General features: G+C 40.5%; 1 protein-coding gene across 3 annotated transcripts; it reads left to right on the plus strand.

Moving 5' to 3' along the window:
• The first annotated feature begins 2,078 nt into the window (after window positions 1–2,078).
• On the plus strand, window positions 2,079–7,520 carry LOC112283587 (TPR repeat-containing thioredoxin TTL1). 3 transcript variants are annotated; one of them, XR_002970141.3, is made up of 9 exons: window positions 2,079–2,581; window positions 3,338–4,528; window positions 4,701–5,208; window positions 5,377–5,572; window positions 5,755–6,149; window positions 6,321–6,429; window positions 6,563–6,767; window positions 6,953–7,037; window positions 7,169–7,520. XR_002970141.3 is itself a non-coding variant. In XM_024522480.3 (9 exons), exons 2-9 carry the CDS (start codon window positions 3,463–3,465, stop codon window positions 7,319–7,321), a joined length of 2,754 nt encoding a protein of 917 aa, XP_024378248.1. In that variant the 5' UTR covers window positions 2,079–2,581; window positions 3,338–3,462; the 3' UTR covers window positions 7,322–7,520. The 3 variants fall into 3 exon arrangements, 2 of the variants coding, with proteins under 2 accessions (XP_024378248.1, XP_024378249.1); XM_024522480.3 differs by having other exon boundaries at window positions 6,916–7,037; XM_024522481.3 differs by having other exon boundaries at window positions 6,931–7,037.
• Window positions 7,521–12,366: the final 4,846 nt, after the last annotated feature.

Genomic DNA, 12,366 nt, shown 5'->3' on the forward strand with positions numbered 1-12,366 from the left:
GTAGCGCAGCAAATACTGAAGCCAAGTGTAGTAACCAAGAAGCGGAGGAGGAGGTCCGGTCCCCCCCCCCCTTCCTGGATGATTCTGACAAGGACAGAGGGAGGGAGGCCCCACTCTCCCTGCTGCGACGATGGCATCCATTCGTGCGGGGTGTTGGATGGAACACTTGTAAGCCAGCAGGCAGGGTGTGTCATGCTTCGCTCAACTGGAACCGACGTCACAGAGCGGGTGACACCCTCCTTCCTCCTCTTGCGCAGTTGTAACTTCTTTCCCTCTCTCTCTCTTTCGACTGTTCCTGCAGCAGCAGCAGACGTCCTCCTTGGTAGTTTCCCTTCCCTGTGACAAAACGTGTGCCGGGGGTGTGATGGAACAGACGGGGTGATTTCTCATTCATCCGTCGCGCCGGCGAGCTTCTGGATTCCTTGCTGGGGAAAGAAAGCCCAGCGGAGCTGGACAGAGCCACGAGATGGACTGGATTCTGGGAATTGCGATGCACCCATTGGATTCATAGATATGCCCCTTCCAACTCTCTCTCTTTGTGCATTTTGATCTTAATGGAGGGGAACTGGTCCACATGATGGGAAAGAAAAGGACCAAGGGGCAGTAATTCACCCACCCTTCTGAAGGGCAAATGGTGCAGGCTAACTTTTCCTCACTAATTATTTTTGCAGTTATGTTGCTGGGTGGTTCATCTGGAGTGTGACACCCTCCCTGAGAGTTATTCAAGCCTCCACTCCCAGAAACCAATCAAGGCATCCTTCTGAACACTTTGCACATGCTTTCATTACTCAACATCTTTTCCAATTAAAGGTGGGGGTAGGGAGGGGGGGGAGGAGAGATGTTTTCAACCCAGTTTTTCAAAGAGTTTGCTGGGCACGGATTTTCACCTCGTTTCATACTGCTGTGAAGTTGTAGCAATCTTTGCACATTTTCATACTGCACTTTGCAGCAATCATCCATTCACTGCATCCAGCTCACAGCCAGCCACAAAAGGAGCACGCCCGATGAACGTTGAGACGGAAAATGACATGGCGTATTGTTCATCCATCCATCCATCCATCCATCCATCCATCCATCCATCCCCGACCAGGAGGAACGATGGGTCCCGGCTAGAGGCCAAAGTTGTTGTCTAGGCCGGGTCGGGTGGGGTTGGGTCGGGCGGGAGTCCTTTCCCCAGGCAAATGAGGCCAGCTAAAACTACTTTCACCCGGCCCGGCCGAGTTCCCATGTCCAGTGTTGTTGTTCCCTGCCCCACCTGCCTTCCCTTCCTTCCATCCCCAAGGCAAGGCAGCCTCTGACTGACCCCTCCCCCCGCCCCCCGCCCTCCCTCTCTCCCTCCCTCCTCTCTCTCTTTGCTGTGTCTCTGCCTTCTCGGCTATGGCGAGCTGGCCTGCTCCTCCTCGGCAACTTTCCTTCCTCCTTACATAGCTTGACCGCATCCCGATGTGCTCATTCCTGTGCGCTCTCCCCCGTTCCCGTGTCTGTGTTTAATTTTTCTCACCCTACGTCGCTGCATTTGCGTGTGCACGTTCTGTTGTTTTCTCAGAATTTTTCTGCGTTTCACAAGTGTCAGAGAGACGTGGTTGATGTAGTATCACGGGTAGCGGTGTCGCAACTCCAATGTGTGTACATTGTGTGGCGTAGAAAACGTTTCGGAAATGCTGAATTTGACGCAATTTGGCTGCTGAAAGGAGCGCCATCAGAGCAGCGCGTGGAACGCGACTGCAGGCTCTTAAAGCTGGAATTTGCGGTTAGGGAGAAGTTGATGGGAGTCGTAGTGGATCGTCTTGCTCTCTGAGCGGGTAGGTCATAGCTGCGGAGGTCTGAATCATCGCCGAGGAAAAGTGGAGAGAATATTTACGACATGCATTGCAGGAGAATTGTTTAATTTGTTCTCTTCGAGCTCCGTGAGCGTGTGGAGGCTGATCCAGAAGTCCTAGTTGTTGCAGTGCATGATTTGGAATAGAGTGCCCTCGTGCATTTTCAGATAGTGAGCTGCGGTTATCGTGATGCCATGCAATTGGTCCCACGCTCTGTACATTTGTCTCTCACGATAATACATTTTGGATACTGCTTTTGCTGTAGTTTCTGTAGTGTTAAGTGTGTACCTATCTCTGATTACGGTGTTGGAGACTGGGCCATTCTCTTATCAGTAGTGCTCCTGAGGTGGACGCTCGGAGGTTTTTCTTCTTAGACATTGAAAGGTGGAAGGAAGCGTCCGATCGGGGCGTCATGGGCAATAGGGACGCTCGGGATACATGAAGCGGTCAAGTGATTTGCAAGACTGACGAAAGGCGGTTTGCAGGGCAGAAAAACTTGGCGCATTGTGCGTTACGATTGTGCGTTTAAGGGTAGAGCGACTACAGTTGCTGCTTTTCTCATTGGACTGAAGAACACGCTCTTGAAAGGCCTTGTATTAATGTTAGTCAGTACTGAAAACTTAGCTGGATATTTACCAGCTCCTGACGCGCGTTCGCTCCCGCGGTAACGGGTTGGATAACTGCTACTTTGAATACTTGTCTTCAACTTTTTACGGGGTTGGAAACTTGGCGACGCTAGTGGACAGCCATTACAAGACGTGGTAAGCAGTACTTTGATCGTCGACTTTTTCCAAACAAAAGAGCGCACCATAATCTCGTCAACTGTAATGAATATTTTTCTGACTCTAGAGTGGCATGAGAAGGAGACTTTTCCAGGCACTGGCTGTTCTTAATCTCCTAGAACCATAGTCTCAAATCATGCTCATCAAGTAGAAATTGTTAATCATTAACGAGAACTTGGCTGGATTGGTGATGTTTTCCAAAAGCCTGAAACTGCTGAATCGAAGCACTACAGATTTAAATCTTTTACATTGAAGTCTGTCTGTTTGGAATGAAGAAGACAAGATAGGATTCTGTATCTCCAATAGTGGTTGTTGTGGGAGTAAATGAAACACTCTAGCTTCCTAGTTACCGAGAAGAATGAATCCTTTACATATCGAACTAATCTTAATCAAAGCTTTTGTTCACCTTATATAATGATGGTAATCACAATGCACTGTATGCCACATGAAGCACATGATCACCTACGTGATATGAATCAACTTTGAGAAGTATTCGTTTTAGAAATACACATGTTTGATTTCTCAACTTATGATGTTAATAAAAAAATATAAATAATTGTATGGAAATTTACAATCCGTTTTGGAAGAAATCGGGTCACATAGAGTCCGATCTCTTGTGTCCTTTGTGCTTGGAGGTTTGGTAGTTCCGGAGTCATTGAGTTTGAGGTTCAACTATGTCCAAGTTTGTCAGGCGTCATTTGGCTTAGCTGACTGTTCTCAGTAACGTTTGTGCAGATGTCTGACCGATGCTGTTGTGCATAGCAATCCATAAGTTTGGTCACGGCTCGGATCATTGGTGTTAAAACGCCTGATGTCTGTTATCTCACAAGTTTCATCAGTAGCCTGGCCTCAGATGCACCATGGCGGAGATTCAGACAGAGAAAAAGCTCAGTCCCAGCAGTTACAATCTATTCAACGGAGGAGCACTCAATGGAAAAGTTCCCGGAACCACTCAAACTGGGAAGATAGACCGATTTCAAGGATGGTCTATGTTCAATGGGGCGCAACTCGATGAGTCTCGGATCAGCAGCTTCTCAAAAGAAGATTCTTTCTCGTACAACTCTCTGTACAAAGGCAATTCACATGACAAAAACGTGAAAAAGGATGTGGAAAGGCAGAGCACTGGAACAGCTGGGAGTGGGAATGCCGTAAGAAATGCCTTAAGGAATAGTTCCAAAGCATCCAGTAGCAGTATTGGAACTGCGAGTGCAGTGGTTGATCCCTCTGATGCACAAGCTAGAGCTCTACGCAGCAGTGTAAATGGTGTGCCTCCTCTTGCTGGAGGATCACCAAGCGCCAGCAGATCTGGAAATGCTGCTAACGTGAATTCAAGGGTCGAGAATAGTGCGACTTCTGCAAGCATAGCAATTCATGAGAGGAGCAGCTCCAGTGATGACAGATTCAATAAAGAGCACCGTGGTACATACACAAAGCATATATCTGATGTTGAAGGTATTACTGTGGATTCACTATTCAATGGAGAACCTCGTAGAAATGTCAGTGGGGAGATGTCCTCAAGCGGAAGCAGTACTGGTGGAAACACTCCCAGAGTAGGGAATGATAGTTCTCCGTACTGGAGTCGGAGCGACAGTGGTCGGTTTTCATCGAAGGACGGAAGTTCGTGGAGCTCCTCCTCCAGTGGTGGTAGCCCTTCTGTTCTCAATTTAAAAGTCAGCAGTAGCCCTGTTGTGGACAGTCCTAGTCCAAGGGCAAGCACCTCTTCAAGTGGAGGAAGCTCGAGAGAAAGTTCAGTTGCTGGCAGTCCAACTGTGGGCAGAACAAGCATTGTTGGGAATTTGTTTGGGAAATCTACAGGTTCAGCGCCATCAGAATCTAGCCCTACAACGAATCCTCCTAGAAGTAGCAGTTGCAACGTTGGACACTTGCGCGTAGTATCTCGTAACATTGGAGCGTTATCAACGTCAGGTAAATTGGCTTCTATCTCATGATGCATTGAACGTCAGTAATTTTTTGATACCGATCCAACCAGAAGGGTGATAGACGTTGAGGACTACTAATCTGGGTCTATTCATTTTCCTGAACCATTTTTACTTCATGTTTGTGTGAGCTCAGGAGATTCTGTGGTTTGTTGTTGTAGGAGACACCAAGCTCGTAGTGCCAAATAAACCAACCCAGAACGCAGGGTTTCCTGCGCCTGTTGGAATCATATGCGGGCCCAATCATTCGAGACTCTCAACTGGAAGCGCTACAGGAAATACTGGAAAATCGAGTGGTACAACTGCGGAAATCTACTTTTCCCCTGCCAAGCCAGAGGGACTGCTAGCTTCAGCTGATGCCGATAGGGGAAATATAATTGCTGTTGGAGAGAGCTTGATGATCAAACGAATGCTAGCTAGCAGTGACCCTGAGGAAGTCAAAAAAGCAGGAAATGATCAGTACAAGAAAGGCAATTTCGTTGAGGCTCTCTCTCTCTATGACCGCGCTGTCTCTTTAGCTCCAGGTCGAGCTTCTTACAGAAGTAATAGAGCAGCTACGCTCATGTGTCTTGGGCGTCTGACGGAGGCTTATCAGGAGTGCGAGGAAACAATAAAGTTGGATTCTCAGTATGTGCGTGCTCTGCAACGACTTGTCTCTTTATGCATAAGGTAACCGTTCCATTGTGCAAGCTGGTCTCGTGAAAAGTACGCGTAATTTAATTGTAGCTTTAGAGAGACGTATACACCATCCAAACCAATTCTACGTATGTTGTGTATAATTTGCACCATTATATGAAAAAGTTGATGCTTACCCCCGACACATAATTTTATTTTCAGATTAGGTCGGGTAGGGAGAGCAAAGGAGATAATCAAATCAACTGGACAACACATTGAAATTGGCGACATTCAGAAGGTGGATAAAATTGAAAAACATTTGATGAATTGCTTTGCCGCCAAAAGAGCTTGCGACTGGAGCACAGTGATGAGAGAGAGCGAAGTTGCTGTAGCAGCTGGAGCAGATGCCGCCCCTCAGGTCAGAGGGCATCTCTAGGCGCACCTTCTGCGATCTAAATTTCCCCACTTTACATGCAGAAGACGGGAACCGTGGCAAAGAGGTTCATGCTTTCATTTTGTGTAGGTCCGGTGTTAAATAGTTATGTGCATTAGTGCGTTATGGCCCGTGGTTCCGTTTCTCACCAATTTTCTCAATTTCAGATTGTGGCCCTGAAAGCAGAAGCTCTGGTGAAGCTTTCCAAGCCTGAAGAAGCAGATGCTGTTTTACAAAGTGCTCTGAAAGGCGAAAGTTTGATGAGGAAGTCCAGTAGCAGCCCTGCTGATACGAGCATTCTCTGTGTCCTAGCTCAGATTGACATGGCACTCGGCAGGTTTGATGATGCAGTTATTGTTGCTGAGAAAGGAGCACGTCTTGAGCCGCATAACCCAGAAATTTCGGATCTTTTTAAAAGGGCACGAGCCGTGGCTACCGCACGAGCTACTGGGAATGATCTATTCAAAGCAGGCAGGTGGTTGGAGGCAGCTGTAGCATATGGCGAAGGTTTACAATACAATCCCACCAACGCAGTATTGCTGTGCAATAGAGCAGCGTGCAGGTTAATTTACAACCTCCGGAGTACAATTATATGCAATCGGCAAACCCTCTTTTCGTGGGCGTGATTAGTCAACGAGCTGCCTTGTGCAATTGCGCTGCTAGGTTTATTCAAAGTTTACTTTTCTTAAGATTTCCTTTTTTCAATATTTGATCTTTTAGCTCTCATTCGCAGATCAAAACTTGGTCTGTATGAGAAGGCCATCGAAGACTGCAACGCGGCTCTAGATGCATACCCTAACCATTTGAAGGCTCTTCTAAGACGAGCTCATTCAAATTCGAAGGTACTTATCTTCTAGCCAAATGTATACCTTAGTTCTATCTTGCACTTGCCACCAGTTTCCGCTGTGAATAGCTTAGCCAATCTTTAACTAATGTTCCTGTCTCAAATTTATTAACTTTATAACTGGAGTGCAGCTGGAGAGGTGGAAGGATGCGCTGCGCGACTATGAAAGGTTAAAAAGGGAATTGCCAGAGGATGCCGAAGTTGCAAGGTCTTATTTCGATGCTCAAGTGGCTTTAAAGAAACATCATGGTGAAGAGACACTTCCCAAGTGGTTTGGGGGTCAAGTCGAGGACATCACCAGCAATGATCAACTAAGAGAGGCTCTCTCACATCCAGGTACAGACTGTGAAGCTCTTTGCACACTTACTCTTATTAAACGAGATTCTGATATGGTGGAGTTAGAGTCAAGTCTTAGTGCACAGATCGCATGCATATTCGTTCCGCAGTCATCTCTTTCTGATTGAATTTGGCTGAAATATTCAAGAATCAATGTCATCAGGAGTTGCAATAGTGCTGTTCAGTTCAATGTGGAGTGAGCGTTCCAGGCAAATAATCCCTGTTGTGGAGCAAATATGCAAGAAGAATCCCACCGTGAACTTCCTCAAGGTACCTGTTTTGTACATGCAATCTGTATACTGTAGTGTGCATAAAGTGATCCATTCATTTGTTCCAGCGCTTTGTCTACCATTCCGTCGTGACCTGTTAATCTGAAGGTTTGTTGTCTTGTTTGTGTGAAGGTGGATGTTCAAGCTAATGCATACTTGGCAAAATCTGAGTCAGTCGAATTTGTTCCTACGTTTAAGATCTACAAAAATGGCTACAAGGTAAAGGAGTTACAAGGTCCCAGTCAAGAAACTCTGGAGCATGCTGTCAGCCATTTTAGCCACTAGATGATTATCCTCCATTCTTTAAGAACATTTGGTCCAGAATATTTCGTTTGTCAGCAGAATAAGGGTAAGGTAGGATGCATCCGTTGCGACCCTACCTGGGAATCCGCTTCATTGTTTCTCTTCTTGAAAGGCCCCAACCTGCTCTGCGATCTCTCGATCCTGGCAGCTTTCTTTTTAATTTTAATTTTTTAATTTTTTACTGCGGTTGCTTGGTTTCCCTCTTCATTATTCCTGTCCCCAGGTGCAACCCCCCCCCCCCCCCCCCCCCATTCTCCTCCTCCTCCACCATTGGTCGTATACACAACGTGATTGAGATAGCAGCCCTACTTGTAAAGCGAAGGTTTCTCGTTAGCTCTGTTCTATATGTAAAAGCAAAGGTTGTAATGTTATCCTTCTCCGTTGTTTATGTTGGAAAAATTGCTATGTACATATCTGCTGGCACCTGTTCTTTTTTGTAAGGAACAAGTCGAGGATGTGTATCCCTTCTGCCATCCGATCTCTTGACAAGGATAGGGTTGGTGTACGTGCTGACGGTGGTCATGCATATGTAGGCATCATCACCATTTGGAATTCTATTTCCTCGATTTCTAGCCAAGCGGCCATCAGATATTTCAGGGTCACCACTCTCTACTTAGTTTTGAAATAATGAGAATTGTTCATTAATTGCCAAAATTTGGTTCTCTATTTTTCATTAACTTATATTGAATGTGACTTGGTAAACTTGCCAACATATTTGTGAGCAAAATCGAACTCTGGGAGCCACTGATAAACTGCTTTGAGTCACGAATCTTGTTAAATACTTTCTTGAAAATAATACATCATGTGAGATATAGGTTTATTAAATTCTTATAAACAACACCATGTTTGTAGTGTAATTTAATTCATACTAATTATGCATTACTTGAAATTGCATATTCTTCCAGACAGTGACAGGAAAGTTCATATTATTATACACGATTTCTAATTTATTTGGTTATGGTATATAATTATTATATATAAAATAATGCATTAATATGTAAAAACGAAGCTGCAAACATAGTATTTAAGATGGCTGTGTCATAAAGTTGGTTAAATATTAGGAAGAAATTTACGCTTTGTACTTCTCAAAATCTAATTTGTAAGAAACGATTTTAATCATAGAATGGATAAATCAAAGAGACCCTTTAATTTTCTCTTATTTTGTTCTTTGACAAGGTTAGAACATATTTTTTTTTTCTGACATTTATTTTACATAAAAAATCCCATTAACCACAATAGATTCCATACAATATAGAACACACTTTGACTAATTTATTAATTACCTTGTAATAACAACAATATAATTTTTTTATAGGAAGAAATATTATGTATATATTCTTATATGTATATTTTCATATACCTATCTAACACCCTATTTACCAAATGATTAATTAGAATAATTGATACAAAAGTTGTAAAAACATGTATTAAGCAGTTGTGATGGCACTTTTGTCAAATAGAACAAAATATTTACATTTTCACCTTGCAAGAAAATAATTTTATAGTAGTGTTATGTATCTTAAAGGTGGAATTCAAGTTAAGTTAGTAAGGTAACTAGTTAGTCAATAATAAAGCAAATACTATCTATGTTTGTAAAAATAATAAGTTCAAACATATCAAATTTTAGAAAATGTATTTGAAATATAAAAATAAAATGTCTAATATAAAATTTGAGAAGAAACCATGTGTATTAGAAATTTTGTTATATTATTAAGTAATTAAAATAACATATATATATATATATATATATATATATATATGGTTTGATTTCTTTTTTTGTTTTTTATTTGTATGATTAAGTATGAAAAGATGTAAGCATTGTTCTTATTATATAATAGTTGTCATGTGTTAAAAAAAAAAGTATATAAATCAATTAAAATGGTCTTTTTAATTTAGAAATGTAGTCCAATTAATGAAAATTTAAAGTATAATTGAATTACAAAAGAAAACCAAATAGAATATATATATATATATATATATATATATATATATATATATATATATTTTGAAACTTATATATAAACTAATTTATATTCCACCTCCAAATTTTTATCAATTTAACAATTAGTTTAGTATGTTTAATTACAACTAACAATAATACTTTCAATCTCCAAATTTCATGAGATTTAGAAGAATTATTCTTGATATCATGAACAAGAAGGTCTAAAGACATACTTAACTAGACTTGCTTGAAAAAAGTTAAATCAACAGTCAATGTTGATTTTATTGCTCAAAGATGAAATTACTCTCGCTTCAAGAGAACCATTCTTTATTGTTCAAAAGCTGTATCTCCTTCTTTTGGTGCAAGATAAGAACGTCTAGACAAGGCATCAGACAAACCTTGTTGTTTTCCTGGCCAATAAGTGATGATGAACTCGAATCTTGATAAAGACATACTCCAACGAGCTTGACGATGATTTAATACGTATACTGACATGAAATACTCAAGGTTCTTGTGATCTGTATATACGGTGACTGGATTGGAAGCGCCTTCTAGATAATGGCGCCATTCTTGAAAAGAATCCACAATTGCAAGAAGTTCTTTGTCATGGATCTCATAATTGATTTCTGCTACTGAGAATTTTCTTGAATGAAAGGCTACTGGATGAAGTTTGTCATCTGTTCCCATTTGTGACAAAACCACACCTAGAGCAAAGTTTGATGCATCTGTTTCCATAAAGAACACTTTGAAAAAATCAACACGATATAAGATTGGTGTAGACACAAACGCTGTCTTCAAAGATTCAAAAGCAACTTCCGCTTCTTGATTCCATTGGAGTTTGTCTTTACAAGTCAAACGTGTAAGTGGAGCTGCAACTCGAGGAAAGTCTTTGATGAAGATTCGATAGTAGTTGGCAAATTCGAAAAAATATTGGACATCTCTTATCGTTTTTGGAATCTTCCAAACTATAATAGTTTAAACTTTCTTAAGATCCATCATAAGTCCATCATTTAAAATGATGTAACCTAAAAAATCGACTTGAGTAGTGTGGAATACACACTTTTTTTTATCTTGGTATAGAGTCCTGTATCTCTTAATTTTTATAACACACGAAAAACATGAAATTTATGTTCTTTTGGATTCTTAGAATAGATCAAGATGTTGTCTAGATAACAAACTACAAAATCGTCCAAAAACTCTCGAAAAACATCCTTCATTAGATGTTGAAAAGCTGCTGGTGCATCTACAAGTCCAAAAGGCATGACGTTGTATTCAAAATGTCCATACCTAGTTCGAAACGCAGTCTTCTATTCATCTCCTTCTTTGATGCATACTAGATTATATGCTCCCCGGAGATCTATTTTTGTATAGATCTTAGCTTGATTCAACTAATCAAGAAGTATAGATATTAAAGGTAGTGGATACCTATTCTTGATGGTAATCTTGTTGAGTCCTCGATAATCAACACACATCCGCAATGATCCATCTTTTTTCTTCACAAATAGAATTAGAGCTCTTGCCGGAGATTTAGAATGGCGTATGAAATTCTTGGCTAGATTTTCTTCAATATACTCCTTGAGTTCAGTGAACTCATTTTGTGATAAACTATAGCTTGGTCCGAATGGCAGTTGTGCTCCTTCTTGAAGGTCAATTGAGCAATCATAGGGACGATGTTCCGAGAGTGTATCCGCATTCTTTTTTTTGAATACATCTTGAAATTCTTGATATTGGCTTGGAATGCCACTTAAAGTCTTTCCACCAGTAGAAATAGGTGTGGCATAAATAATATATGGTGATTCTTTCATAGTAGCATGCAAGAAAGCTTTTGCATCTATAAACACGAGTTTAATTGAACTGGACTTATGACTTTCTACTTGATTAACTACATTGTTAGTTATACTTTTAGAAAAAGTAAGAGTTCGGAAAATCCAATCTATTTGAGGGTTGTATTTTTCTAACCACGATAAACCTAAAATGACTGGATTAGAGGGAGATCTAATGATATGAAATACTACTAAGCTATTATGATCATTGATTATTACTTCTATAGGAAGGGTTTCATGAGTAATATCTCTAGAAGACAATGGACGACCATCTATGACTTCTACATGAACAGGTTTAGTTTTCTTTACTAAAGATATGTTATGTCTTTTAGTAAATTCTTCATCTAAGAAACACGGCGAGGCTTCTGAATCTAACAAGGCAGAGGCTTTGTAATGTTTAGGTCCTAAAATAATATTTAAGGTAAAACAAGGAGAGGGCTCTAAGGAGAGAATAGGACCTTTACTAGATGTTGTGCAAGGTGTGAACCCTAATAGTTTTCATCCATATGAGAAGAATATAATAGTTTTCATCCATATGAAAAGAATATAATCTGAATTTCAATTCAAAAGTGCTAAAAATACTCTTCTTAGTAGTCTTAATCATACATAAATCCCAATTACCTTGTTACTTTTATATTTGAGTAATTTAGATTTTTCTTGTAAGCCCCAATCTTAATCAATGAGCTTTAACAAGCTATAACATCCAATCCGACCATCCACTTGATGTAAAATATTACATAAAATTTTCAATGTAAGTCTTTTATTTGCTCAAGAATTTTTAGCTCAATCCAACTTATAAATTGTGAGAAAACCTCCAAAAAGTACACTAATGTCACTCGACTACCAACTTGAAAAGTGAAGCAGAAATCCCAACAATGATTTCTCCCTTTTTAATAGTTAACTTTGACTCAAAATTGGTATGCAGGTTGATCTTCAAGTCCTTCAAGATCATGCCAAATTTCACCCTTATCCAACTCATATATCTCCAGATATCACAGAAATCCTACTCAACTTAAAACTGCCAACTTCCAAAATCCTCTTGTATTAAAAACTAGATATCTCTAAACCATGCCATTAGATTATCACAAAATTTTGTATACACTTAGTAAACCTAATAATCCAAAAAATATCAAATTTTTAACTATAGATGTCATACGAATTGCACAAACTAGCCAAAATTGCTAGCCCTAATTATATTATATAAAATCCAAATCACCAATACAAACCCTGATTTTGAACAACAATTGCTAAGTCTTCAAAAA

Source organism: Physcomitrium patens, chromosome 6 (assembly GCF_059467195.1).
Source record: "Physcomitrium patens ecotype Gransden chromosome 6, ASM5946719v1, whole genome shotgun sequence".
Classification (NCBI taxonomy): Eukaryota; Viridiplantae; Streptophyta; class Bryopsida; order Funariales; family Funariaceae; genus Physcomitrium; species Physcomitrium patens.